Source organism: Coloeus monedula, assembly GCF_965178545.1.
Source record: "Coloeus monedula genome assembly, chromosome: 7".
In the NCBI taxonomy this organism is placed as follows: Eukaryota; Metazoa; Chordata; class Aves; order Passeriformes; family Corvidae; genus Coloeus; species Coloeus monedula.
In genome coordinates, this window is record NC_138787.1 from 12,957,416 (window position 1) to 12,985,324 (window position 27,909).

General features: G+C 39.9%; 1 protein-coding gene across 1 annotated transcript; it reads left to right on the plus strand.

The window, feature by feature from the left end:
- Window positions 1-35: 35 nt before the first annotated feature.
- On the plus strand, window positions 36-27,645 carry CARF (calcium responsive transcription factor). Its single transcript, XM_082284781.1, has 15 exons — window positions 36-437; window positions 3,719-3,840; window positions 5,412-5,633; window positions 6,642-6,762; window positions 8,951-9,080; window positions 10,650-10,734; window positions 14,727-14,916; window positions 17,079-17,199; window positions 18,075-18,218; window positions 18,654-18,884; window positions 19,278-19,440; window positions 20,437-20,512; window positions 24,134-24,264; window positions 25,269-25,635; window positions 27,425-27,645. The coding sequence occupies exons 2-15, from the start codon at window positions 3,730-3,732 to the stop codon at window positions 27,511-27,513; spliced, it is 2,181 nt and encodes a 726-aa protein (XP_082140907.1). The 5' UTR covers window positions 36-437; window positions 3,719-3,729; the 3' UTR covers window positions 27,514-27,645.
- Window positions 27,646-27,909: the final 264 nt, after the last annotated feature.

Genomic DNA, 27,909 nt, shown 5'->3' on the forward strand with positions numbered 1-27,909 from the left:
GGCGCGCATGGCGGCGCGGCTGCGGGAGCCGAGCGCAGGTGGAGTAACGCGCCTCCGGCATTTCCCCCCGGGCCGCCGGGACGCGGCCCCGGCTGGCGCGTTCCGCCGCCCCCGCCGCGGGGCTGTGGCGCCCACGGGCGCGGGCTGAGGCGCCCTCCGCGCTCCTCAGGAAGCGGACGGTGCGTTCCGGGAGTCCCTCGCTGGTGCCGGAGCGGCTCCTGAGCCGGCTCCTGAGCCGGCTCCTGAGCGGGGCCGCCCGCGCTGCCCGGCTGTGCCCGAGCGGGACAGTGCCTCGTGTGGCGCCCAGGGTCGCTGGAGTGGCGCTCTCCGCGTGGAGTCACTCGGGTTGTGTTTCTCCGCGTGTCAAGCGACACACCCACAATAAACTGCCTACTAGAAGTAATAAACCCAACGCGCGGTGGACTTTAAAAGAAGCTGTAAGTGAGTTTGGTGTTTTGGGAGAAGGCTGCTTGTGTGAGGAGCTGCTGTTGTGCTTGCGTTGTGCACACATTTTTTTTCCCCCCCCACCTGTTTGACAGTCCTTCGTGGCCTCAGGGGATCAGTTGGGATTTCCCTGGGTGGTGACTCCGGTTTTGGTGACTCCGCTGTTGGGGCGGGCGGGTGTTGAACGTTGCTGTTTCGTGAGACTCTGAAATCTCATTTATTTCTTAAGCATGCTTCAAAGACCTGACATTGTTTGTCAGTGAAATTGACACAGGTGCATTTTCCAGTTTTTTGTGTTGTCTAGAAAAAACTGGCTTGAGAAACCTTTTAAGTGGGAGTGCCCAGATCTTCTGTGTATTCTTAACAGCATCTGCCTGCTCTTCCATGATAGAGATACGCTAAATCTCAAACCTGGTGCAAGTTAGCAAAGTTAAGTGTAACTCCTTTACTGGAGAGTATCACTCTGCCCTAATTTCCTCCCTGATATGTTTTACTGTAATTCATGCCCTTGTGAATTTGTGCCACTGTGGATGGTTGTGGAGAAATGCCCTCAGAAGGAGCTCTTTCAGAGAGTGTGTTTTCATAGTAGGAAGATGTGCAATTATCTTAAGTCTTCTTATAAAACCTCTGAGACATTTCACAGAAGACCCAAAAGAGATTGATGGTGAAGCATTCAACTGTATGTGTGTGCTGTTAAGTGTAACCAACACCCTGCATGGTGTGCTCATGGTGGTTACTTGTGTTCGCCTGCGCTAGCAGTTTCTGTGCCTGCTTGCTCTCTTTGTAGAGGTGAACCAAGGACAACAATGGCCATAGATTTCCCTTTATTTTGAGGAAAGGTCTTCCCAAATGGAGTCAGGGTGAAGGAAGTTGACCTGTGGCGTTAAAATACGCTAACCCATGATTTGGAAATGGCCCTTGAGTGCTTTAGTCGGGAAGCAGCCCGTAAAGTGGTTTGGGTGGAGTTGTGTTAAAGCTAAATCTGAGGTATGGAGAGCTGCTTGTGTGCTCTGAGGATGCAGCTCTTGCTCCTACTTTATACTGACATTAAACTTCCACATTTCTCCTTCAGCCCACTGTTAAATGTGTAATACAGCAGTGGGAATTTTTGTGGTGCTCACTTAGTGTTTATGAAGAGATACTTATGTGTTATTTAATGACAAAACATCCATACCTATACATAAATGTACAGGATTTAACTTTCCTGTTTGAGGAATTGGCTAGCAATATTTATGTGAGTGTAAGATTTGTTAACTGTGTATGTATTTGTACACACACCTCTGTAGAAGCATATTTCTTTAAGACAAAAAATAATAATTGTTTGTGGTTGCACACAAGGACTTAGGTTAATGAAACTGGATAGTTAAACCATGAAGTCGATTTTTCAAGTGATGTGTGTGCCAGTGGTTTGCCTGGGTTGCAGCAGTGATTAGACAAAATCATGGGGCAAAATTGTACCACAGGAATTATTTTAAACACAGATATGAAACTTCAGATATTTCTGGGCTGCTTATGAAAGGAAGCTGGATAAATATCACAGTGTATTTACCATACTGCTGGATTTTTTTTCCCTGAGCTTTGTTATTAGTCATTGTTAGATACAGGATGTTGGGCTGCTTGGGTCATTGGTCTGTCCCCATAGAGCTGTCCTTGTGTTCTGTTGTCGGGTTCCAGCATGCTCAGAGTCCGTGTCATCAGTATCTCTGGAACAAACTCAGTTTATCTCAAAGAACTAAATGTGCTGCTTTTGCAAAACTGTCATGTCTTCTTTGCATCTTTGAACTGAGAGGAAGTGGTTGAGTGATGATGAAATCTAGTGTTCTGGGTTTTGTTTTCATTTGCTGCTAAGATGCTTCAGACATTTTAACTGAAACATCTTATAGTTGTTCTCAGATCCGAAGCTCAAAAGTACTTGGTAAACATGAGGTAACTTCATTTGGAACTTGGTCTGGAGTGTCATCACTTGAAAATTGAATGGAAAAATAAATCTGCTTTAGATTAAAGTATTAATATATTGAGCATATGAGCAGCTTAACTTCTCAATGTTGTTTGTATCAGCAGGATGCTTTATTCAGCTTCAAAAGCCAAGGAGATGTGGATTTACTTTGCCTGTGTCCTTTATATCTTTGCAACGCAGAATAAATCTGTGCTTTAAGAGTTGTACAGTTCTTTTGAAGTTACCCTCTAGCCTGTTACAGTCTCCTTACTAAAGCTGTAAACAGTTGAAATACCACAGCCAAGAAGGTCCATCTTGAGGAATTTATTTGCGTGGTGTGGTGAAGAAGATACAGCTGGTAGGAGTCATGTGCTAATGTAATGCAGCCTGTCTTTAAAATAAATACTGAAGGGAAAAATCCTGACCACCCTTCCCCCTCCTTCGTCCCAAATGTCAGGACTTAAGTTTTCTTCTATTCAGTTGGGTATGTTATGTGTGTAGTCTAGTATATGTCTCGTTAGGTAGGGACCAAGTTAATTGTCGTTTTGTCCTGTTGCTTGTGAATATTTGGGATTGGTCGCTGCTTTAAAGGGTGTGCTGTGTGCATGAGAGCATTATCATGTAGCTGTGACAGTTCACTGTCCAATACTATCTGTCTACCTGAAGGGTTGTAGTGGGCAACTGAGCATCTTGAAGCTTTCTTTGGGATAGGAGGTAGATTTCTAAAATGCCGGGAGCTCTGTCTTTTTGAATTTCATCATGTGATTAGTGCCAAATTTTGTTTCATATATCTGGTGTTTTTTTCTGCCTGAAGCATACTACTGTATACTAGCAATAGTAATTTTATTTCATTTATATGTTGTCTTATAAGCCTTTAAAACAAATTGATTTACTTCAAGATGTCTGCATGACAGAGTTGCATAATGCAAATTCTGTCTGGTGATTGTGTAAGAAGGTGACTAATATATTTATAAAGTACTGCTGGCATGTGCTTAAATATCAAGTATTTTCTAGATGTGTGTGGTTGTTAGTTCAGTGCTTTTGGACATATTCAGATGAAAATGATGGGAGAGTGTATGTGTGTTTTGTATCTGTGTATGCAATGACAAATCAAGCAAATTGTCTCATATAAAAGGCTAAGCTGTACTCCTGGAGCAACACGCTGAAATTTTTCTGCAGTGAGTAATAAAGTGATAAGGAGGCAAGGATTTCTTGAGAACTTAGCTGTTATCTTGCAACAGCATTAGAACTTGTAACACTAAATTTGTAAGACCTAAAGACAACACCTATGGCAATCTCTTGGCAGAAGGCAAAAATGAGCTTTTATAACCTTTTCAGGTCACCTTGTAATGGAAGAAAGTGGAGCTGACCATGGCATTGCTATGGAAGGATCTAATGATTTGTTCATAGGCAGCTGTCATGGTACAGAAGACTCAGAAACAAACGATCAGGTTTTTCAGGTGAGGTACAAATGCTTTGTCCTTTTAGATGCTTCCTTTACATCCACTCTGATGAGTTTAAAATACCCTGTTTCATCAGTGCAGGGGTCTTTTCTTGCCTTTAGAGTAATACATCATGTCTTTTAAGAATGTACATCCTTCCCTTGGATTCCTGTGCCATTCAGTTTTGAACTGATGCATACCCAGATGTTACATGTAATGACAACCTTCAGTAATTATGTCCTGTTACAGTGCTGAAGAAATGCATGTTTTATTTTGTCAACCCTTTAAAAAAAAGAATACTTTATAATGTGTTGGAGTAGGAGAGGTTCAGAACAGGTGAAAATGAGGTCACATTGCTTAGTGACCAAATGTCACCAACAAAGAGTCCAGGGACACAGGATGTGTGTAGGTATTGGGGGAGAGGAGTCTTCCATGTATTTTTTATCAGATATTGCCAGATATTTCTATTCAAGGAGATTTCTGTGCATGAATGCTCTTCTGCAGAATGTTCTTCTAACATAAAATGTCACTCAGGTAGTGATTTACTTGTGTGCTTATGGTGTCTGCACAATGTCTTTAACACAACAAGTGCCATTTGTTTGTTGCTGCTTTTCTGGTGTAGTTCACAGCAGACAGTTTCAGCACAGAAAATTTATACCTGCAGAATTTTTGATGAAGTTATTTAGATCAAATCTGACTTTTATATAAAATTTAGGAACATTTTTCCTCATTCTTTGATTTTAGTGTATTAATTTTTGTCACAAAAATGACAGAGTTGTTTGTGCAGTTGCTGCAAGAGATACAACAAATTGCAGCCCTTCTTGCACTGGCCAGGTGACAGTCTGACATGTTATTGTACACAGGGACTGCCTATTTTTCCATTATTTTTACATGCTTAATGTTTGTGTTGTCAGAGTTTCAACAACACAAATATTTGTGCCTATGCACTTAAATTTAATGATAATGGGAGGTACTCTAAGATTTTGGTCCTGCAAATTTGATGAGGATAAGCTCTATTTTTAAAAGATTTTGTCTGGTTCTTGGCCTTGTGCTGTACCATTCTTGGCCTTGAACTGGAGGTTGTGTTGCTTGTGTTTCTGTGGTGGTAAAGAATGTAAAAAGTGTGTAGAGATTTTTTTCTTCATAGCTAAATGCACATATGGAAAGGCCAAGTGGAATAGTATCTGGGATTTCTTTTGAAGTCAAATTAAGTTGGTGAATATTTTACAGTTTTGGTTTTGGTGTAAGTCTTCTCAGTTTCTGGGCAGACTTGAGACATTTTAAAGTGATAAGTGGTTTTGGGAAGCAGATTTTGAGCAAAAGGGATTTTCTTTTGCCTTGGTAGAGAAGCTTCATTCTAGGAAGCAGGAATATGAATACTTTTTCAGCATGGAAATGGAGAACAACAGTAGAGCTGCTAGTGTTGGCCTCTTGATCAGAAGGACAAGAGTTCCCTCTGAGTATACTGTATAGCACACTGGTTTTAAATGTTCTTTTCTCTTTCTTGTTTTGTTGTTGTTTTTTGTTTTTTTTTTCCTTCATAGAGGTTGCTACTCAAAGTACATTTTACTGTTTTTCCTCTGTGAAAGCAACTAACGTGCATGGATTCCAGGGATCCGTTGTTTGGCCAGAGCGACTCTCCCACAGCCCTGCCCATCACAGTGCCTCTCTCAGGCAGTTCTCCACCATTGGCTGTGCCGGCGCGGCCGCCCCAGCCACGGTCCCATTGTGCAGAGGAATTCCAGCTGGCAGAGCAGCCCAGGCAGCCCCTCTGTGAGCTGCAGCCCCTGGGAGGGCCCAGTGCACCCATGGTGAGTGTGTCTGCAGGCAGGGCTGGGGCTGTGTTCACAGATGAGGGAGCTCTTTGAAGAACTCTCTTACGTGGTGCTTTGTTGTAGCAACAGCTGATTCAGACTTTATCTCTAGCAACAAGGTGGAGCTTTTCAGTGGTACAGTTCATGCTCCAGTTGCCCTTCTTCAGGTAGGCACATTCTGTCTGCAGCCATTACTAATTTTATTAAACAACAGCTGATGTCTTTTGTCAGTATCAAGCCTGGATGCTGTAGTGTGATAAGATCTTGTACTTCTGCTGCTGCTGTTTTCTCTATGTTCCCTGGATAAGTCACTCTGGGTTTTTTTGGGAAATCAGAACATTAGCAGTAAGCTAAGTCATTACATCTCACATTTCCCCCAGCCCTCAAATAATTTTCTTAAAATGTTGCTTTGTAATTTGTAATATCTATTTTGTAAAAAACGTAACTCTCTCACCCAGAGTCCTTTGTAATTATGGGTAAATATACCATAAGGAGTTGTTTAAGTTTTTCAGAATCCAAGGTGATTTAATTCGTTTTTTTTTTTTAAGTCCTGGAGCTTTTCTTCTCCTCTGCTTTTGCATGATGTGCTGCCCATAGAGGTCAGTTTCTTAGGAGTAAAGGTCAAAATTTTTACGTTATGAGTAGTTCTGCTAGTCCATGAATGGGGTTACAGTGAATCCAGCTATGAATGGCTTTCAGGTGTTTGATAGCTTTAATAATAGTGTTGTAAGTTTCAAATAAATGTGTAATTCATTGTAGAATCGGATAAGGTAGTGTGGTTTTGTTCTTTCCTTAATTAAAGGGCTATTTTAAAAGGGGAAATTGATTTTAAGAAATGGACAATAAAGAGACAGTTTTTTTATTATGTAAAATCAAGTAAATATACAGGCCCTAATTCTAAGCAAAATATTTCCTGTTCTGGTAATAATCAAACCCAGTCGTGCTGTGCTGCATGATCACCATACAAACTAATGCCATTCATGCTTCTCTGTGACTGCCTTACAGATGATTGTTGCCAGCCAGTCAGAAAATGGACAGGTGCTGCATGTCATTCCTTCTGCCCAGCCAGGAGTGACCCAAGTGATTATTCCCCCAGGTCAGCTTCTGGATGTGACCAGCACGCAGGGTGAGTTTAACCTGTGGGACTTGAGGGTTTGTGCTCCTGTGAGTAAGCACATCCTGCATGGTCTTTTTTAAGCACCTTGTTTCCTTTCCTTGGTCAGTTTTAAGACAAGATACACACAGATTCTGCTTTCTGATTATGAATCTGGTGCCTCACACACCACACTTTCTGTTGGGCAAAGCCTTATTGAAGAAGAGCTATTATACCACCTTTCTGAAGGGCATGTGGTGGGTAGATTGGCATATCAAGCACAGAGTTGTTTCTTGCCTTATTTACCATTAATAAGGATATTTGTGCCATTGGCTGTCCTATCAGCTTCAAATTTTCACTATTTGTTTACTTCATTTTGAATGAAGTAGTTAATTCCTGTAGTGCAGACAGGCTAGAAGAACATTAAATCTTCTGTTCCAGAGATCACTGGTGATGATGCATCTTTTGTGAAGCCAGGAATGAATCACTTAGGTAGAAATCCAGTTCCCAGTCAAGGAAAACGAGATGTAACTTTCCATTCATTGGAATGTGTTAATGGTCACATTTTAAGCATGTGCACAACTAGAAGTGCAACTTTTCAGGTTTTCTCTAGAAAATGGACGTACTGAAATCTGAAAGCATTGATTATTCATCTGCAATCCTTGCTGGATGGCAGAACACTGTGTACTAGTTTGCATTCACAGAGTAAGACTGAGAATGAGGTGGTCACATTTTGTTAAACTCTCAAATGTTTTTTAAACTGTTTTTCATTCTCTCTATAAAATTCTCAAAATTTGAGCACTGGTTGAGTGTTCCTGTCGAATGATAGCTCACAGTAAGACTAGAGTCCTGGTGCTGGGTGGATAGAAGAAAGATTTGAGGTTCAAGTCGTGATCATTTAGGGTTGCAATATCGTTTCATGACCTTGCATTGAAAGGCTTGTTCCTGCCCTAATGCTCAACCTTCCCTCCCTCTCCAGCTCTTGCAGGGCTAAGACCAAGTTTGGTTACAGCAGACTCTTACATTACTTTGAAGTCAACTGTGAGCCTTTAGTTACAAAACAATTGCTGCTACTCTTTGAAAGCACTAACTTCCAGTACTAAATAGCAGTTTTGCATTTCCATTTTTCATTCAACATGGAGTTTGCCATCCCAGTATCTGAATACATGTTCTACAACAGTGATACAGGTGTCATTTGTGGGATTTTTTTTGTTTGTTTTGTTTGGTTCTTTTTGTGACATACTGAGTAAAAGACTTTGCAGTTATTTGGTCTTTAAAAGACAGGAAGACTGGTCAGCAGTTTACTGTGGAGGTGAAAGAGGAAGGAGAATGGCCTGTCAGCCCGAGTTTCACTTGTCTGCACATGGTGGTAATGCATGGAAAGGTGCAGACTTCAGAGTAGCCTGTAGTGTCTTAAGGGCATGTCTCTGTGGGAGGAGCCTGTGCTTTGAGCCAGAATGGTGTTAATCCGAGTGCACACTTACGAATCTTCTTATAGAGCTTTCCTGTGGATCCATTTCTGTACTGTGTTAATAGCTTACCACTCTCTCTCTGGATGAGGGAAGGAAGCTTTCGTAATTGAAGGGCAAAAATCCTTCATCTAAAGAGACCTTGTGTGTTTATGTTGAGACCAAAATATTGAACGTCTGCTTTCACAGTTTTCCATTATGTTTTTGTTTAACTGCACACACAGCCTTCAATTTAGGAGCAATTTTTGGCTTGTGGATTGCTCCCTATTACCAAGAAAGGCTAAAACATTTGTTCTAACAGCATGTCAGATTCAATTACAAGAGGCCTGTTTTTCTTGTTTAAGTGTTCTTTTCTAAGTACAAAGCAGTATCATTATCTCATTTTTTCTTATTTTAAAAGCAACCAGTATGTGACTTGCAGCTGAACAAAATACTTGGGCAATCCTATGTGGATTCCTGGAAGCAGAGTCATTTGCAAGTTGTTCTGATTATTTGCTTTGTTGTGAAAGGATTCATAAGCAGTAGCACAGCTATCAGAGTCCTTAAATATAAGCAACCTTATCAAGTGTATCTTCATATTTGTGCCAGGAGTTCGAGCACTGATTCATAACGATTAGATTACTTTATCACCTATAAAACTTATTTCCTATGTCAAAAGGCTTGCTTTAACAGCACACAAAATTTAATCATAGCTTGTTTTTCCCCATTCTACATTCAGTTATTAACCAAGAAGCTGCTTTATTTTTATAAAGATATTTCGGAAGAGAAGTGTGGTGATGGGAATCTGCAGACTGTGGTGGTGGCTTCTATAGCAGACAGTGCAAGCAGTTACATTCTACATCCACAGGCATCTCTCACTGTATCGAAAAAAACAACTACCAGGTAGGTCAGGGGTTAAAAGGATGAACAATCACTTTGATCCAATGCTACCACTGCCTTTTTTTCTTGCAGTTTGTTTTTGCAATGGTTATCACAAAATGACCATGGAACAGAGGTTATGAACCCACAGTGTTAGTGAGTGATGTGTAGCTAACTGTGTTTCCAGGCAGCTTTTGTGTGTGCCGGCGCAATAGGGAAAGCAGTTCAAGTACCTGTATTCCAGAGATATATTCTGACCGCAGCAATAGGTGGACATTTAAAGTAAATCAATGCCAATAACTGAAATTACTTTAAACAGATACTGTTACTGCCTGCCAGGAGTTGAAAGTGACCGAGTGAAGGAACTGCAGGGAAAGTTGATGTTTGAGGGAGTAGAGTTTCTTGGATGAATGTACTAAAACCTATACAAACCATGCTTCCACAAGAACAGTTACTTGTAGAGATGAATTTTTTAGATGGAGTTTTCAATAGCTGTCATTAACTTTGAGAGCCTAATCTTTGTTCTCTGGATAACTTCTTCAGTGTCCTCTGATAAAATATGAGAAAGCTGCTGCTAATGGTGTGTGTTGGTGAAACGCTTAGGCAGATTGATCAGCTAAGTTTCCAAAGTTTGGTAGTTGTTAGGTATTCTTCACTTGATATCCACCCAAATCTCTCTCCATGCTAAATGTTGCCCACTGTTTTAATTCTGAATACTCTGGAATTCCTTTTTACTTCAAAAAATCCTCATAACCTCAACCCAACCAAATAAAGCAACAGCAACAATGAAAAGTGACAACAACAACAAAAAACTCCCAAAGAAGGCATTTGCTCTGTGGACTGCAAGCTGGGTTTGCATTGGTTTATGCTCTTTAGAAATCAAGTAGTAGAAAAGATCAGAGTAATCTCACTAAAACAGAAATTGTATATATTCAAGAAACATGTAAAACAAAGAGAGAAGTTTGTGAATGTGTGATGTGTGAACACAGTCTGTGCATGTCAGAAAAATAATCTTGGAAATGAGATATATTTGTGTAGACAGGAAGCAATACACTTGTTTTGGAGTAATAAACAGTGAGTTATCATTGTTTCTGCCCCAGAATTTAGGGAATGGAGAAACTAGGTTTAAATAGTTACTGGAACTGTTTTTCAGTAATTTAAAGTAAATTAAAATGTGCAGCATGCAACAAGTGTTCGATATTGGTTTTAATCTTCAGCATTTTACCATCATTTACATTTACATTTTACCATGTAAGAAAATTATCAAGATAATCAGCTGGTCTATTTCACCATGTTTTGTCTGCTGTTGTCAGGTAACAGTACTAAGAATACTGAATGTTTGGAGAAGTTGAATGTAGAAAACAGTGGGTTTTTTTAATGCTTTGATTCACTGTAAATTATTTTAACAGTGAAATAGAATATGAAGAAAATGAACCACAGGTTTTTAAGGCGTATTGATAAAATATCCATAGTTTGATCATATGCTCTAGGGTTATACGTAATACACTCATTTGATGTTACCTGTAGTTTAGTCTAAATTGTAGCTTTTCTGAATGTCTGTATAAACTTCTATTTTTTTTTCGTTTTTTTCAGGGTAGTGGAAAATCCTTTTCCTATCCCTCTTCAACCATTGCCACTAAACACACCTGCATGGGCGCGCCGTCTCAGGAGCTGTGAGGTGGGCCACAAAGAATTCTGACTTGGTGTTTTATCATCTAGCTCTAAGATAATGGTCCTATTCTGTGAAAGGAATAAGTCATAGCTGTAGAAGTGTTCAAGCTTCCTGGTATATAGCACCGGGACTGCTAGCACAGTTAAACACATAAAATGCTGTGAAATCCCTTTCTAATTTGAGAATTTTAGAATAACTGACCATTACCAGCTCCTGAAGTAAAAAAAGTGCTGCTGAAAACCTGATACCTTGTAGTGCTGGGAAGAGCCATTGTGCGCCATGGTAGAGTTTGCTCCTGAGCTACAGTGCAAACTTTGCTGACTTCTGCAACTGTTCATATTGGTTTGTGTTATCCCATAGAAATCAAAATCCATATGACTGGCCAGTGTCAAGTCTAAGACTTAATGCACCCTAATATCAATATTTTACTAAGGATTCCTATTTTAGATATTCTTGCTGATTTTTTTTTTTTTTTTTTTTTTTTTTTTTTTTTTTTTTTTTTGGTCCCAGCAGGTTAGGTTACATGTGTTTGTTTTCTCTTTTGTTAAAAAATGCTCAGTCTTTATTCTCTGTGATGGCTTTTGACCTAAACAGAACTCTTCCTCTATTTGCGTATTGTTAGGTGTCTGCAGAACTGTCCAGATGACTAGGATACTATCAGCAGCTAGAATGCATCATAAGTCACTTAACAGGAAGGCAGGGGAGATGGGAAGTTTCCTGAGAGGTCAACTACCCCTTCCTCCTACTACCAGACTCTTCCTGATAGATGTTTATTTTACTTTCTCGTAATACTTTTTAGAAGGAAAGCTCATACTCTCTAGCTGCTTAATCTCTTTTGATATTTCTACCACTTCTTTTTTTTTTCTTCCTATTGGCTTGGCCATTGATAACTAGAAGTTGCAGTTTGAGGGACCTAGAAATTGAATTTCTTTCAATCTACTTAGAAACAATTTTTAAAATAAATATATTTATCTATTTCTCTTGTGTTATGCCATTTATTTAATACAAATGGTACTGTCCACTCTTATGTCCACATAAGTGTTAAGAAGTCAGAAAATTAATAGCATGAATTTTTCCATGGTGGAAACACCATTTTTATAGAATCAATTTCTTAATTCAGTTGGCCAGTTAGTTGATAAAGTTCACAGTGTTTTTAGCACTATGTGGTATATTCTTTCCTGTCTTAACATCAGTGTGGCTTATCTGAATCCTTTATTATTGGTGTTGTATTATTGGAGGACTTATGATCTGCTTTGTCTATCTGTTACAAGAAATTTCACCTGCTGTGCTTTAAAATTCACAGCAGCATTTACAGAAAAGATCTTATTTTTAAAGAAAAGGAAATAGAAGTAATGTCTGTTTGAATGTGTTCTGAGGACACAAACATTTCCCTCTGCTGCTCAGCAGAACTGTTGCTTGTATGTGCTAATCCTCCCTGATCCACCGGAGAGAGCTGGGATGTATGTGCCTTTTTTGGGGCACAGACTGGAGACAGTGGGATTTTGAGGTGTTGTTTATCTTTCAGGTGTCAAAATGTTTTGTTACTAGTAACAGAATTGAAGGGTCCTACTGAATTTGGAGATCCAGTTTGGAGAGATGCTGGTGAATACATCAGCTTACAACTCTACTCTTTCAGTTGTCTGCCGGAACTGAAACAAAACAGTGTTGAGGTCTCTGTGACTCACACAAGATGTCAGCAGGTGAAGCCGCTGCACTCCAAAGGGCAGTGACTCCTTCAGCAGTTAGTACTGCGGGCAAACAGCAGTAAAAGCTGCAGTCGTCCAAATTACCACCAAGCTCTGTGTTTGGTGTCAGTTCCCTACTGCCTTGAAATGTTCAGCTTACACTTGCTGTGTCTGGGCTGCAAAATGCCTCTGCTACCCTGCTGCTGTTAGTTTCCTTGAGGAAAACTGCAGTCTTGGTGTGTGTACTTTAGGGTAAGCTTGTATGTACCTTTGCTGAGGCAAGGCCAGGAGAGAGAGAAGGAATTGCTCCTGTTTTTTGGCTTGAACCTTGGAGTTAAAGGGCTGGAGAGAATGCAATTACTTCAAGGTAATTACTTGTTACAGAGTTAATTTCAAACCAGTTACTTTCAATAACCTATTTAGTTTTCAGTGGTCCGATCAGAATGCATTTCCTGCATGTATCAGCATACTGAAATAAAATGTTGTTGAAAACTGCATTAATTAACTATACAGAATAAGGTTAATTTATTTGTCTGAAGAAGATAGTCTCATTTGTCTGTTTTTTCCCTGCTTGTAGAAAGCAGGAATCTTACATGCTTTATGGTTTTCTTCTCCTCCTCCTCCTCTCCCACCAATTTAGGGGAAATGATCTAACTTGTGCAAAAGTAAAGCCAGAATAGGAGAGAGTGCCGTAACTTTTGCTGCTTTTCTGGCAGAACAGTTTTATCAGTCTTCTCATCTCTCTAGAATAAGGTCAGTGACCTATTTATAGTGACAGGTATAAGATACGGGAAAAAAATCACATCTGGGTTGTGCAGTACTTATTATGTACAGTGGTGCTGTAATCCCTCTTCTGAAAGGCAGTGTCCCAGGTTTCTGGAAAGAACAAAGTTCTGGTACTTCTCAGGCTGCTTTGCTTCTCCTGAATTTTTCAGATCAAGTTTTGGACAGAAGTGCTATTTATAACTTCTGGCTAAACAGTTGCCAATGTCTCTTGCTCCCCACAGCCGTGAGTGGAGCCTGTGCTGACTTGGTTAGCTGCTGCAGCAGTGCCTGCAGAGCAGCGAGCTCTGAGGTGGGAGCAGCTCATGTCTGTGACTCACACCTGGTGCACACACGACCCTCTGCGTCTGGCCTTGCACTATCAGCAGCACTGTGCTGGCCCAGTTCATTCACAAGATCTTCACTGGTTCTTCGTTGACTTTAGGTCTTGCTAACCACAGACCTTCTGTTTTTCTTAGAAAGGTATGAGGCTGGTTTTAAGCAGTTGTCACTAAGGTATCTGTGTGCTAATCTTGGAGAGACACCATTGCTCCTTTTGCTGTCAGTTAAACATCTGGCTGTTCTTTCACTGAAGGTGGCAAAATAAATCTATCAGACCTTAGTACTCATCCACCATGTGTTTATCCGACAGATACACTGTAAGATTGAGCTGGCAAACTACTGTGGCTGTTACAGTTGGTTACAGCCTGACCCTGAGCTGCATATGAACAGAAGCAAGCATGGAATTCTGGGTTTGGATGGAAAGTTCTTCTCTGTCCCAGTAATTTTGTTGCTTGCTGGCTGGCCCTGGTAGACCAGCACTGAACCAACTGTGATGGCACTGAGTAGCTGGGTAACTACTTTGAGTCAAGTTAGATGCAGTTTTTGTGGAGTTGCCCAGATATTAGCAGAGTTCATTGACATCCTCATCAGTTTGCACGTGGCAAATCTGGTATATTATGTTGTGTAATGTTGAGAATCAAGAGTGCCTCGAAGGTTGGGAGGGATGCTGTGTGAGACATTCAGTTCAAAGTTAGTGCACTAAGTAGGTGAGACAGTTACTGGTGCTATGGGCAGGTGCATTCTGCTCCAGCTTGGTGCAGTGTGCGTGTGTTGCAGTAGATGCAGAGACAATTATTAGTGATTCAGAGATTCTCTATGGCAGTCAAGTGAAAAACTTCATCTAATACTAATTTGTCTAGTCAGTGACTGCCACTGAAGTGTGTGTTGGGGGTAAACCTCAGGAGTGAAGTTGTCCTCTGGAAATCAGAGTTGTAGTGTGTGTGACTGTAACGTTTTCAGGGGTTCTTTGTGTTCTTAGGGTCTTGGATGGCTGACAAACTCGTGACCTCAGTGGGGACTGCTCTTGTGTTAGATCCTGTAGTAAATCTCTTTATGAGGATACTACTGTGGGGACAAAAATCATGGAATGCAAAAATCTGGGCCTATGTTCTCACCTGCCGGAGTCCCTGACTGCTTTTGTTTTTTTTGTGTAATGTTCAGCAGTCAGGTGGGTGAATAATCCTGTTATTTCCCGTCCTTTCTATGCAGAGAATTGGGGACTCGTACCGCGGCTATTGTGTGAGCGAGACAGAGTTAGAGAGTGTTCTCACGCTACACAAGCAGCAAACACAAAGTGTGTGGGGGACGCGCCAGTCTCCAAGCCCAGCCAAACCTGCCACACGGTTGATGTGGAAATCTCAGTATGTCCCATATGATGGGATCCCCTTTGTCAATGCAGGTAACTAACTTTTATTTTAATAACTACTTTCAAAATTTCAACATCAGCTCCCAACTGGCCATAAAGAAGCAGCTTCATGTTGTTCCTTAGTTTTGATAAGGTCAAGACACAAACATAAAAAGGGAGCAGCTGGGACACTGCTGTGAGCGTCTGAAGGAGTTTGTTTCCTTTTTTATGTTTTGTTGTGATGATTTCCTTTTGTCCTTTAGAAATTAGCTAAGTACCATTTGATGGGGGTTCTTGTGGTGAGGTCTTTAGGCAGAGGTCCCATCTGCTCTATTAGGACATGAAAGTTCTCACAAGGATAAGAGCTTGTTTGATTAAACTTGAATACCTTTGGAAGAGTTTGTTCCACTGGAGTCAATAAACTATTCAAATTGCAACCTTTAAAGTAATAAATAAATTCAAAAAGCCAAACAAACAACATAAACATCAACAGACCTCAGCAGAGAGACTTTTGGTGTTGGGGTTTTTTTGAAATGTATGTGCAAACTTCACAGCTTGGTAATTACATATTTAGCTCATGCGGTGCATATGTGAAATTACTAAGTTTAATTTGGATATAAAATGAACAGGCTTTAATTGCTGCATAGAGATAATGAGTGACAGGAATGTAGGTTATGTTTGGGGTTTTTTCTTTTTTTTTCCTGAAAGTTACTGAAAAAGGGAAATCTTAGCACCAGTTTTAAAGCTTCAGCCATAAACTGTGAGATAAAAGGAAACTAAGAATAAAATCAAAGCAACATACCCTTTCTTTTCCTGAACATGCATATCAGACATCTTTAGTTTCATCTAGATCATTTGGTATCTTATGGAAACACATTATGTTGCTATTATAATACTTTAAAAGTTTTTGGGTTTATCACTTGTGGCATAGGCAGCTCCTTGCCTGCATGCTGGAGTACGCGAACTATAAATAAAAGATAACTAAATGTGATGTGGAAGAAATTTGGAAGATGTTCCTTTCTTGACCACTTCAGTGCTTTACTTGTCAATCCCTTTTGTTAGAGGTCTGACTGGAAGAAGTCACTTAATTCGAGTTCAGAGCAAAACAGTATTTATTTAAGCCTGTCTGGCTTTGCGTGGGTGTGCTGTGCTAAAACTGTTATTTAGCAGTTATGACTTCTTAACTGCAAGGCTGAGCTTTTATGGGACAGCATGGTCTGAAGTGTTGATCTAAGCCAGGAGGCTGGAAATGGCTGCTGACCTTATCTTGTGGTTTGACCCCAGCTGGAAATTACCACAGAGCTGCTCACTTATTCCTCCAGTGGGATGGGGGAGAGAATTGGAAGGGTAAACATGAGAAAACTCATGGGTTGAGATAGGGACTATTTAAAAGGTAAAGGAAAATACACACACACAAGTAAATCAAAATCAGGATTCACTCACAACTTCCCATCCCCAAGACAGCAGGACACCATCATTTGTAATGGTTACTTGGGAAGACAAACACTCTAGCTTTGAATGTCCCCCTCTTCCTCCTGCTTCCCTTGGCTCTGTATGCTGCACATGATGCCATATGGTATGGAATATGACTTTGGTCACTTTGGGTCAGCTGTCCCAGCTGTGTCCCCTCCCAGTTTCTTGTGTCCCTCAGCCTCCTCCTTGTTGGGGTGGGGTGAGAGGCAGAAAAGACCTTGACCCTGTGTAAGCCCTTCTCTGCAGTAACTAAACATCCCTGTGTTATCAGCAGTTTCCAGCACAAATCCAAAACACAGCCTCACATTGGCTACTGTGAAGAAAGTTAATTCTATCCCAACCAGAACCATCACACCTTTGATTTCAGCCGGGGGTTTTCTCCGTTGTTTTGGGGGTTCTGCTTGTTGTGTTTATTACCCGTATTGTGTTCTTTTGGTAACTTGCAAGACTTCTCATCTTGTAAAGTATTGGTCCTCACCAGGGCAAAGTCCAGTATTTTGCCTTCACATATGTTGCAGAAGTTCTGTGAGGTGTAATAAGGTTGAGAAATGGTTTAAAGTGCTATGTGTTCTTACATGCTGGGAGAGAAGCATTTGCACTGTATTACTAGGGCTCTGCCTTCTGAAGAGTCTGATGGCAAACAGAAGTAACTGCTTCAGAACCCTCATCTCTTCTGTGGTTAGTATTTCACTGTAATGAATTCAGTGATTGCTTGAACAGAGTGTATTACTTCCTGTTTCCAGGAAGCAGAGCCATTGTAATGGAGTGCCAATATGGGCCAAGGAGGAAAGGATTTCAGCCCAAAAAAGCTGGTGAGCAGGAAAGCACCTCTGGCCAGCTGTACAAAGCCACTTGTCCGGCAAGGTGAGAATTATCTATAAAGCATTCTTTCTGTGAGCCGTGACAGAGCACTGGTTTGGGGTGGTAGCTGATACTCACTGTAGCTCTCTTAGCTTTATCTCCTTGATAACTTGAGGTTGATACTTATTTAGAGGTAAGGAGGAAATGCTGTCCTGTTTGACTGAATCAGGCTGAAATTTGGTAGGTTGCCTGCATGCAAAGTAGCAGTACATCACTAATGAAATACAAGTGGGATTCATTATCTACCTGAGCATTCATGAGTTGTTGTGGTGTCCTTTAGTGACTATTTCTGCTCCTAAAACTTTGTCATCTTATTTGTTGTTTCTTCTTCAGGCTTTTAATTGCTCTGTTATCAGTCAGTCATCCTAGTCTAGCACGTGTCCTGTGTGCTGAAGGAGTTACAGTTCTTCCTGTTCACTGGGGATTTTCTCCTCCTTCAACACCAATGTTTTTGGGGTTTTTTTCCTCACCCTTGAGCATTCTCCTGGGTGGTTGTTCAGTTTTTACTGAGCTAAGAGTGCGTTTGATGAATAGTTGCAGCTAGGTTTGTATGTGCTCAATTCTGCATAGCTGGGTGAACTGCAGCCTGCTCACAATTGGTGTTGTGCTTTTACTATACTGGGGGATGAGGGCTTTTGCTGAGGAATAAAATCACTCTGGCTGAGTGGCTTCCAGACCAGAACAGAAGTGTGTCTGTCTGCATCCTTAAGAATTTTACCCTTAAGAATTTTACCATTCTTTTAGAGACTCCTCACACTCTACATGGCTCTGCTTGAACTATTTCCATATTAATGCCTGATATGAAGTGGGATTTTTGCCTTTCCCCTCCCAAGGCCAAAGTATACTGATGGAGAATTTTTTTTATTCCTCCTTGGAAGGATCTATATTAAAAAGGTTCAAAAGTTTCCAGAATACAGGGTTCCTACTGACCCTAAAATTGACAAGAAAATCATAAGAATGGAGCAGGAGAAAGCATTCAACATGCTGAAGAAGAACTTGATAGATGCTGGAGGAGTCCTCAGGTGAAACTTCCACTTTTTTCTTTATTTTCACAAATGAAGCAGAAAAGAGCAGTATTTTACTTGGTCTTTTTTTTTTTTTTCACTTAGTCACTTATTAAAAGTAAAAAAAAATTCACAGTGTCAGTAAGACTTCTGTGGCACTGAAGTATTAATTCAGTAAATGTGTTAAGCACTAAGCTATGGAACTTCAGCAGGTGTTTCCATGCAGGGAATTGATAGAAATAGTTGTATTAATTTGGAGTTTGATCTAGTTCATTTTGCATTGAAAGGTGTGTGAGGACCCTGAGGTTCTGAAAGACATCTTCTGTCTCAGGGGCTGTAAAATCTTAAGTTGCCCTGACTAGGTTGTTGGTAGTTGTCAGACTGTTCCCCCAAGACACTAATTTTTCGGCTTTGTTTGAGAACTGTGTGTATAAACTCTCTCCTTCTTGCTAGGTGGTATGTACAGTTACCTACTCAGCAAGCCCACCAATATCATGAAATGGAAACTTCCTGCCTCCCTCCTTCGCCCTCCCATTTTTCAGTGTCTTCTGAGGAGGAGGAGGAAGTTGTTAGAGATGAGAACAGTACTCTACCTTCTCGACTTCATCCTCAAGTGGCAGACAAGATCCGAGAACTGGTGTCTCAGGGAATAGAGCAGGTGTACGCAGTGAGGAAGCAGCTAAGGTACAGAACTGTCTGCAGTGCTCTCAGTCTATAGTACTGTATCTACTTTTGCATTTGATTAATTTGGTTTCCAGCTAAAGGGCAGTGCTGATGCATTACTGAATCTATTTCCCAGATGTCATGAGGCTGTTTCTCCCAGCCTTTGATATCTCTCCATATCATTGTAGTTAGCCACTAAGAGCTGCTGTACTCTGTAAAGTTACTTGAATAAATGGAGGTTTTAAATTCCAAACTCTGTAGCAGATGCACAAGGAACTGGCTCAGAAGATCATCTAGCTTGCTTTTGTCTTGTCATTGCAGCAAGGGGAGGGAGAAGGTAGCAGTGTCTCTTAACAGCGGGAAATAGCAGAATATATTTAAATATGGTAATAAATGTCTTTTAACATATGACAGAAAGTACGTGGAAAGAGAATTATTCACGCCTGATGAAGTGCCAGAAAGACATAACCTGTCCTTCTTCCCCACTGTGAATGACATCAAGAACCACATTCATGAAGTGCAGAAGTCCCTAAGGAATGGAGAGATGGTGTATAATTCAGAAGGTATCCCAGCAACGGTATGTTGGCCTTTGTGTATCCTTTTGGATTTTGGAGTTAAATACTGGAAATCTTAATTTTTACCACTTAGCTGTATTTCATCCAGAATTCTCTGTGACTTTATATTTCCAGCAGCAATATTTTCAGTGGAATCTCTGGCTGAGCAAGATTGGCTTGAATGTGAATAAAACCTGACCTTATTTGGTATTTATCTCATCAGCATTAGATCGCTGTTAGTTGATTGACAAATTACACAGTACTAGTACTTCTTGATGACTGCATGAACTGGAAGCCACTGGTGTAGAAAAATTGGCATGTGGCATAAAATTTTATTCATTACTTTGTCACTGTCTGTGTTTTGAAGAAGTTACTACTACTTTTCAGTAGCTGGAAAAATGGGGAAAAAGTGTGTCTCAGGTGCAGTCTAAATTAGGACTTACAATACATTTTGAATGTGTAAATAGTAATAAATGCAGTTTATAGCAAGTGAAGTAAGCTTGGAGTTGAGTCTTCCAAATGCTCAGTAATTCTTAAATCTTGTTCCATAATTTTCTTCCATGTATTGAGTAATAAAGAGTACACAGTGATCCTAGTTTTCTCAGTTATGAGACTGACTGTTCAGAAATTGCTGATTTGAAATCAGCTTTGACAAACAGCACTGTTAAATCATGCTGTGTCATCAGTCTTTTCCCTCTCCCTACACTGTTGTAGCCCAGGTGAGTGAGTGTGCTTGGTGCTTGTTAGTTAGTCAAATAGTTTGACTATTTTCTATTTTAAAGTCATTAAACTGTCATGAGCAGATAAAGCAGATTAACCTTCCTGATACAGTGCACGTTTAAAAATCTTTTACAGTAGTTTTTTTTTTGTGTGTGTGAATCAAGAGCTCAAAAAATGCATAATTGTAAGAAAATAAGAAAGTGTAGTTTTAGACACTTTTCCATCAGTCCTATATTGAGCCTGTGTTCCTGTAGACAAGCTTGTACCCTTTCTGAGAACTGAGATATTTTTCCTTTCAGCTGCAATGGACCACAGACAGTGGGAATGTCCTCACAGAAACAGTGACTGTTGCATTTGCCTCACCGCCTTCAGATGGTAGGACTGCATGTATAACCTGTCTGTCTCTAAGTGTGTTTTGTTAGCTATGTCACAGATAGTCACTTTCCTTCCAGGGAGGTTGCTGTCATGTCCCGTTGCTCAGGTGAACTTAAGAAGGATTATTTTGCTATAACTATGTTGGTTTACTTTTTTTTAACTATTTGACTGCATGTGTGGAAAAAATGAGCATAGTCATGATGTTGTTGGCAGAAGTACTAAAATTATAAATTTGCCTTTTATTTAGTATCTTCAAGCTACCAAAGATTTTAATGGGATGGTTATCTGGAAAGAACATTTTACCTTGGATGAGGATGCTAATAACACCTGTTTAGAGAGAATTAAGTTACTACTGAACAGATATGTCTGTCAGGGGACACAACACCCAGGATCCAGCTGGGTACTTGAGTTCCCACATGTCTCATGCTACACATATGCTTAAATATCTTGCTGAAAGGGGCTTCAATGCACATTGAGACTCCTGCTTCTCACAAAGTCATTGGCTTGATGAGTTCCAGTGCTAGGATCGGGCCCTGAACAACAAACATTATATTTCTGTTGCTGGAATTGAGAGCACTCCTTTCCATTTTTCCTTGATGCTTAGAATAGAAATAGAAACACGGGCGTTAAGTGTCAGCAGGGCTGAGAGATGTGTTTCTTCAGTTCTTTGTGATGTAACTTCTTTATTAATGTGGCACCCAAGTATCATCTCTTCCCAGTGATTGCTGAGCCACAGTTAAACTTCTTCCCAGTCTGTGGCAAAACTAGAATGTAGATATGGTAGATTTCTATATAAACTTATTTTTATGCATTCTTGGTCAAAGGACTGGTTTTTTTCAAGATATTATGCTGTTTTTCCTTTGTTGAAAGTGGGTTGCTATTATTATTACTTCAACTTCAAAACACGTACTAAGACAAAATACAGGTGTTTGTAACTAGATCTACTTGCTACCCACATAGTTACAATTACACATAGGCTAAGATGTTCTGTTGGATTATGGTGGCTGGTAATAATTAGATTATTCTGTCCTTCCCACCCTTGTTTCAAGGACATTTTGTCTAGTGTGACACCAAAAGAACTTTTCTTCATGTTTGTAGATGCTTTCCCCATCCTTTGTTTAACAGGTTTGATGTGAAACTCATCAGAACTCTATCTGTGGCTTTTAGCAGGGATATGATTGAAGTGAGGTGGAAGAGCCTAATGGTTTGCACACGTTCAGATGATGCTGCAGACTTCGCAGATGTTTTTAATCTCAGTAGCAGAGCCAGCTGGTTTCTGCATTTAACTGATACATAGTGGTGGGTACATTTTGTTCTAGACAGATGACAGAGAAGTCTACAGGGACCAAAGGGGCACTGCCACAGTTGTCATGTTCAGGATTTACTTGTGTCAACAGTTATCCTGTGGTTCTTGCTGAAGAAGTCCTGCTGATGCATTTGTGTCCTTTTCCCCTTAGGTCAGGGAGTGACGTGGGCCAATTTCTTATTTGTTGTAGCAGGAAATATAAACCCCCAGAGGTTTGGCTCACTGCATGAATTCTCCTAAATGACTTGGTCTACCTGATTTATGTGAAACAGTTCCATACACCAGTGCATTTACTGTTTAAAACAAGGCCAAGGTTGGGCTCTGTTTTGTTTGGGATTTTTTAACTCTTGTTTTGGCTGCTGCTGCAATGGATTAATTTGAACTGAAAAGCATTATGTATGCTTGGTGCTTTAGGGAGGAATTCCAGTGTTTACAACTGTGAGAGAACAAGAGGTTTAGACTCAGCTTGAACAGTGTCCCTCTTTTTTAAGGAAGTTCTTGTTTTTTAGAAAAAAAGAAATTTGCAATGTGAACAGACTTACTGTGCGTCAGCTTGCATGCCTGTGTTAATATTGCCATTACTGTGTTTTTATGGAGAGACACAGAATAGTTGTGCCTTCAACAGCTTCAACAGTGATAGAGCTCAGCAGGGGTGACTTTTGGTATGAACGGAGTGCTGGAGAACATTCAGAAAGAGACCAATTCTTGCTTTCTTTGTTTTACACAGATAATTTTCTAAGACAAAGTAGCCTATCAAATGTCTAAACATCTATCCATTGACATACTGAATTTTACAGGAAGCAAAAGAATGGGATTTGTTTAGTTTTCTGCACATGTGAACCAGCTCAGTAAATATAAACAGAAACTCTAATTGCAGCATGTCTCTTCTCTCCTTATATGTGTGGGTATGTGTTTGTAGACATTTCAACACATGTTTATAATTGTATTACAAAAAAGAAGCCTGACTTCCTAAAAATGAGCTCTCATTAATGTTTGTGAAGAGGTAGCAAGGGAGAACAGCATTAACTTTTCAGACTTCTCTTTGTATACGTTTTTTTTTTTTAATTTCAACTTGTGCCAGATGGAGACAACTATACATTTAAGAAATCAGGCAAGAACAGAACTTGTTTGTGCAGAACTCCCTATCTCCTTGTGATACAACTTTCTTTGTAGTGGGTAGAGGAGGAGTTGAACTATTACCTTTTTTCCTAGGCTTGTTGCTGTAGAGTACGACCTAGGGAGAGAACTACTATCTCTTCCTGCATGTGAACATTCACATATGCATATGGGATCTCTGTATAATATTAAAAAGAGTGTAAATATTTGAAGTACTTGCATTCAAGAAGATTTATAGATTTATATGTATCTTCCGGTCAGTTACAATTGTTAAGAGTCTGCAGATCAGTATGTATGTTGAAAAATCTACCTCCACTCAGACTGCTGGAAACTTTCTCTATGATCTTCTGATAGTGTTTGCCATTGACCATTCTCAAATTTTTTGCATTCACTAGACTAATCTGCATTCACAGGACAAGTTCTTCTTTTACCTCCATAACAGTGAAACTGAGAAGTAAGAAGCTGAGCAATGTCTGCTTGCATCTGTATAAATCTTAACCAAAGTGTTCTGGGTGGCTCAGACAGGAAATGGAATGATCTCATGAGAAGTTTTCTTGGAGAAATCTCTACAAGCAAATCTCAGTTTTCACAAACCTTCAGGAAATGAAGTCCATCATTCTTGCATTAAATAAGAATTTTGAGGATATGATGTAATCTGTAGGCTGAAAGACGTCCAGATAAATGGACTTTGGATGATATTGCATAGAAGTTATGCTAATTTCACAAAGATATTAAGGGAGTGGTGAGACAGAAAATTTCCTGTGTAGGTTTTTATTTTGGAAGACAATCCTTTCTTTTGATACCTGTCTGTTATTAAGCCCTTACTGAGGTGTAGATACTGTCAAATTATTTGCTGCTTTGCTAGAAATGTTTCAGCTTTTATGTTACAACTACAAATTCAAAGCACAGTGTAGGGTGCAATTACTTTGCTCTCAGGAACAGATTTATTGGTGCCTCTGGTTTTTGGTCTGTACAGATACATACAATCTTCCTGCAGTATTGTCTTTTTGTCATACCCAGTCTTCTTTCTTTAGCATCCAAGTTCTGCAAAGAGAACAGCATATATATATATATGTATATATGTGTCTTCTGGATATCTGTATTGAGATTGAAGGGAGTTTGTTTGGTTCACAGGGGTGGCTTTTATTAAACAGAAGAGATTTGTCATAACTGTCTGCTTCCTCACTTTGACACTGTAGGGAGCTCAGGAGGGGAGTCAGTCATCACCAAAGCAGAATCCAACCAGAGTGGGGAGTCCTTGACACCAGAAACAGCTCAGCTGTTGTCTTCACTCTCTTCACTTCAGCCCAAGATATTTGCACAACTTCAGGTACAGTCAAGTCATTTACAGAACATCAAACATGCTGTGCTGGAAGTGCTGAAGGCGAGCTGAGAACAGCAAGTTCCCTCTCACCTGATGCCAGACAGTAGCTGGGTAACACGGACTTTGAGGTAGCTGTCAGCTCTTAGTCTGGTCGCTCTTGCACATCACATTTAGCACAGAGCTGTGGTACAGGGGATCCCACTACTATCTTTTGACACTTCGAAGGTAGGGTCCCTTGTGAAGGCAAAACCAGGAGGATAAAGGTAGTGGGTTTCTACCTCAAACCAAGTACCTATTCATTTTCCACACAGTCCAGTCATTTTATAATGAAAATGCTGCAAAACAGTGGGGAGATGAGACAGTCTTGTTTATTCCTTTTAAATCCTTCTCCAGCCTCTGAAGAAAATACCTTAAAATCCTGAAACTGCTCCTAGCTCAGAGCTGTAAACTTGCAGGTTGAAGGGCTGAAGAGAGGGATAAGAATGTCATGCTCAAGGAGCTTCTTCTAAAGCTCATCTCCCTTCAAAGCTGGCTCTCTTATCCTTCTTCCTTAACTGCTTTGAAAAGCTGCCTTCATATTCCCTGAAACCCAATAAAATGCATGATCTTTTTGCTAGAAGTACAGTCTGTAGTAAGATTCTGTTCTACTTGCTGTTTCCCTCTCTTTTTGAGGACAGCCTGGCTCTACCTCACACCAGTTTATTTAAAGCAGTGTGCTTAGCTTATAATACCCATCTCTTGTGGGAATGGGCAGTACTGGGGAGTGATCTGAAACTGCGTATGAATCCAAAATTAGAGCTTTATGGTCATCAGCAGTCTTCTAAATGCTGCTGGATTTTGTTGTCTTAATTGTTTTCAAGCACATTTTGAGCCTAGAGTTGCTAGGATTGAGTGTTCAAAAGAGTAAGTCGAAAGTCAGAGGCTATCTAGTTCCAATAAATACAATACATGCTGTTAAATGCAAGCTGCTTCTGCTGTAAATACTGGTACTTCTGCCTTCTCTTTCACAGGGATTACAGCTGCAGTCAACATTTACCTCAACAAACGGATCAACGGCCCTGATAGCTGTAAATAACCATTCCCCTCCCAGCCCTTCGAGTTTCCTGGATTCCCTAGGGAGTGCAATAACCAGCCATTCTCTAGCACTTAGTCAGGGGCACAGCCTGCAAGCAGGTGCTGGCCTAACACAGCGTAATGCTGCTGCTCCTGCTTTTGGGACTCTGCCGGGCTCTGATCAGAGTCTGGTTGCCATGGGCCAGCTGGTACCAGCTGGAGGGGTGGATGACTCCAGAAACCTCGAAGGAGGAGTCCATCAGATTCTCTTAGGAGATGTACAGACTATTCCAGTACAGATTGTGGACAGCCATCCAGCACTTAGTAAGTTGCAGTTTTCTCAATAATATGTAAATATAGAAAATACAATGGATTTTGTTCTGTGTATCTTGAAGATAGGAGATAAATGTGTTGATAGTGGGGAACTCCAACACAGACTTCTTTCAGACAATTCTAATTAGTTATTACTGTTAAAACAAAGGAAAAAAATGACAAACCAAAATAAATTAACAAAACCCACAAAAAAACCCCAAACTTATTTTTTGCTGTAAAAAGATGCTAGTCAGTTTCTTTGACCAAATACCAACTCCTATGTTAAGCACAGTATTTTTGCCAGAAATCCTAGTATTTAGCTGTAATTATGATCTTCAAAATTATTTTTTTAGGGAGAAATAAGAATAGAAAATAATGGATATTGAATCTAGTTAGAACTCTTTGGAAAGAAATATGGGGGGTTTGAAGACTTCTTTGTTTACACAATCCCAGCAGATCTCTGAAAATTTTCAATAATGTTTTAATAGTATTCTGTAGTCATCAGTATGTTTTAGAAATGATCAGATAAATTTGTATGTAATTGCTGGGAATTTCAAACTTCTGTTTGAAAACAGTTTTTAAAAACTACACAATAAACACCATAAATAGCTTTATGTGAAAACGGAAGGCTCTTTAAAACCATTGCTATCAAATATAAATACAGTCTTTGAGTTCTCAGCCGTAGGAACTGATTGGGAACGGGTGCTTGCATTCTCACAGATTGGTTGTTAATTCTTGATGAAGACCTATTAGATATGGAGCACATAGAAATCAACACAACATGGTCTTTTACCTACCCAGAGTCTGAAACATTTGTGTGCAATGCTTTGTTATTTCTATATTATTTTCTCATGTCATCTGTGACTTCTAAAAAGATGGATCTTGAGTAGTTCTGCAGGAACATGTAGGTAAAGATGTTCTAGATCATAGCTACACCTTCATAATGACATAGCAGTAATTACCATCTCCATAAGTACCAATGACTTTTGCAGGTCAGCAAAACTTTATTCCTTTTTATTTCTTCATGTATTCTTAGATTTTCATTTTCAGAATATTACAGAATTTAGTATAAATTAAGGGTAGTTGAGGAAATATACTGAAACTTATATGTGTTAAGGTAGTAATGGATTCTTTTGCTGTGACAGTATTGTCAAAGTTAAATTTAAGGCATTTTCTACTTGTACTCAAAAGTTTGTGTAACTGGTTGCTTTCCATTTTATAATTGAATTTGACTTCTCTCCTGAGAAATTCTTTTTTTTGCAGAGTAAAAGAATTTCAGAGAACCTATCAAATGTTTCTTGTAAGTGAATTTTTAAAGAAATCCTATTTTACTCAAAAGAAGTGGCCAATTGTGCCTGAAGTGTAAGTCATTCTGTAAACCAGCGTGCTTTAGAGCTAATTTTTTCAGCAATAGCACCCCTATTCTTCATTCCCCTTCAAAAAAAAAGGCCCTCATAACAAAAACAAGAATTAAGATGGCAGCTTTATTTTTCTGTGGGAAAGAGGAAAGACCTTTTGTGTGAAAGTGACTTTATATCTCCAAACTTTTTTTTATAAATTGGTTTAAATATTGTTACTTGAGGGGGGCCTTACTCCAGTAAGTTCATGTCAACTTGCAATGGCTTAGAGCACAGTAGGTGACAGAACTGGCTGACCAGCTAAAAAGCAGTAAACTTCCTATGTGCCTTACCTATTAGCTTGAGTTCCTGAAATACTTTTCTTTTAAATGCACAGTTATTGGGGCTAAAGCATTGTCAATGGAGTTTGAACTTCAATGTTTGATTTTTGTTTTGTTTTTAAGCTGAAGAAAATACAGAGGGTGTTGTTACCTGTGTGAGCCAAGTTAAACAAGAACCAAGAGAAAAAGCATTGTCTATGGAAAATAGATAAAATCAGAGACTGCCACAGTTCCTCACCACAGTTCCTCGCCTTCACCTGTGAAGCCTGGGAGGATTTTTCAAATTGGAGAACTCTAAATGTCTTGGAAGGAAATGCAGGTGCTCTCAAAGTACTGCCATTCTTTTTTAATTGTATTATGACATTCAGCCTAAGCATATGTTGTAGTAGTTCTGACAGAAAGCTGTTTTGGTTTGACTGATGTGGCTCACTGCCAACTCCAGGTCATTCAGTTGCCCTGTGGAACACCACCTCTCTCTTCTGTTTCAAGTTTTGAGTAATTTGGATTCTGTCCGAATGGCCCATTTTGTTCATTGTTTCTGAAGGTCTTCCACATTTTAATTCCTTAGCTTTAGAATGTGGATCACAATGCTGGGATTGCATTTTCTC

What these genes read in the sequence shown, in the direction of transcription:
- CARF (XM_082284781.1), top strand. Translation starts at nt 3,730, where the DNA reads ATGGAAGAAAGTGGAGCTGACCATGGCATTGCTATGGAAGGATCTAAT. An exon ending in GCCGTCTCAGGAGCTGTGAG is followed by an intron (nt 10,735 to 14,726) that starts GTGGGCCACAAA and finishes CTTTCTATGCAG; the next exon opens with AGAATTGGGGACTCGTACCG. An exon ending in GGACAGCCATCCAGCACTTA is followed by an intron (nt 25,636 to 27,424) that starts GTAAGTTGCAGT and finishes TTTGTTTTTAAG; the next exon opens with CTGAAGAAAATACAGAGGGT.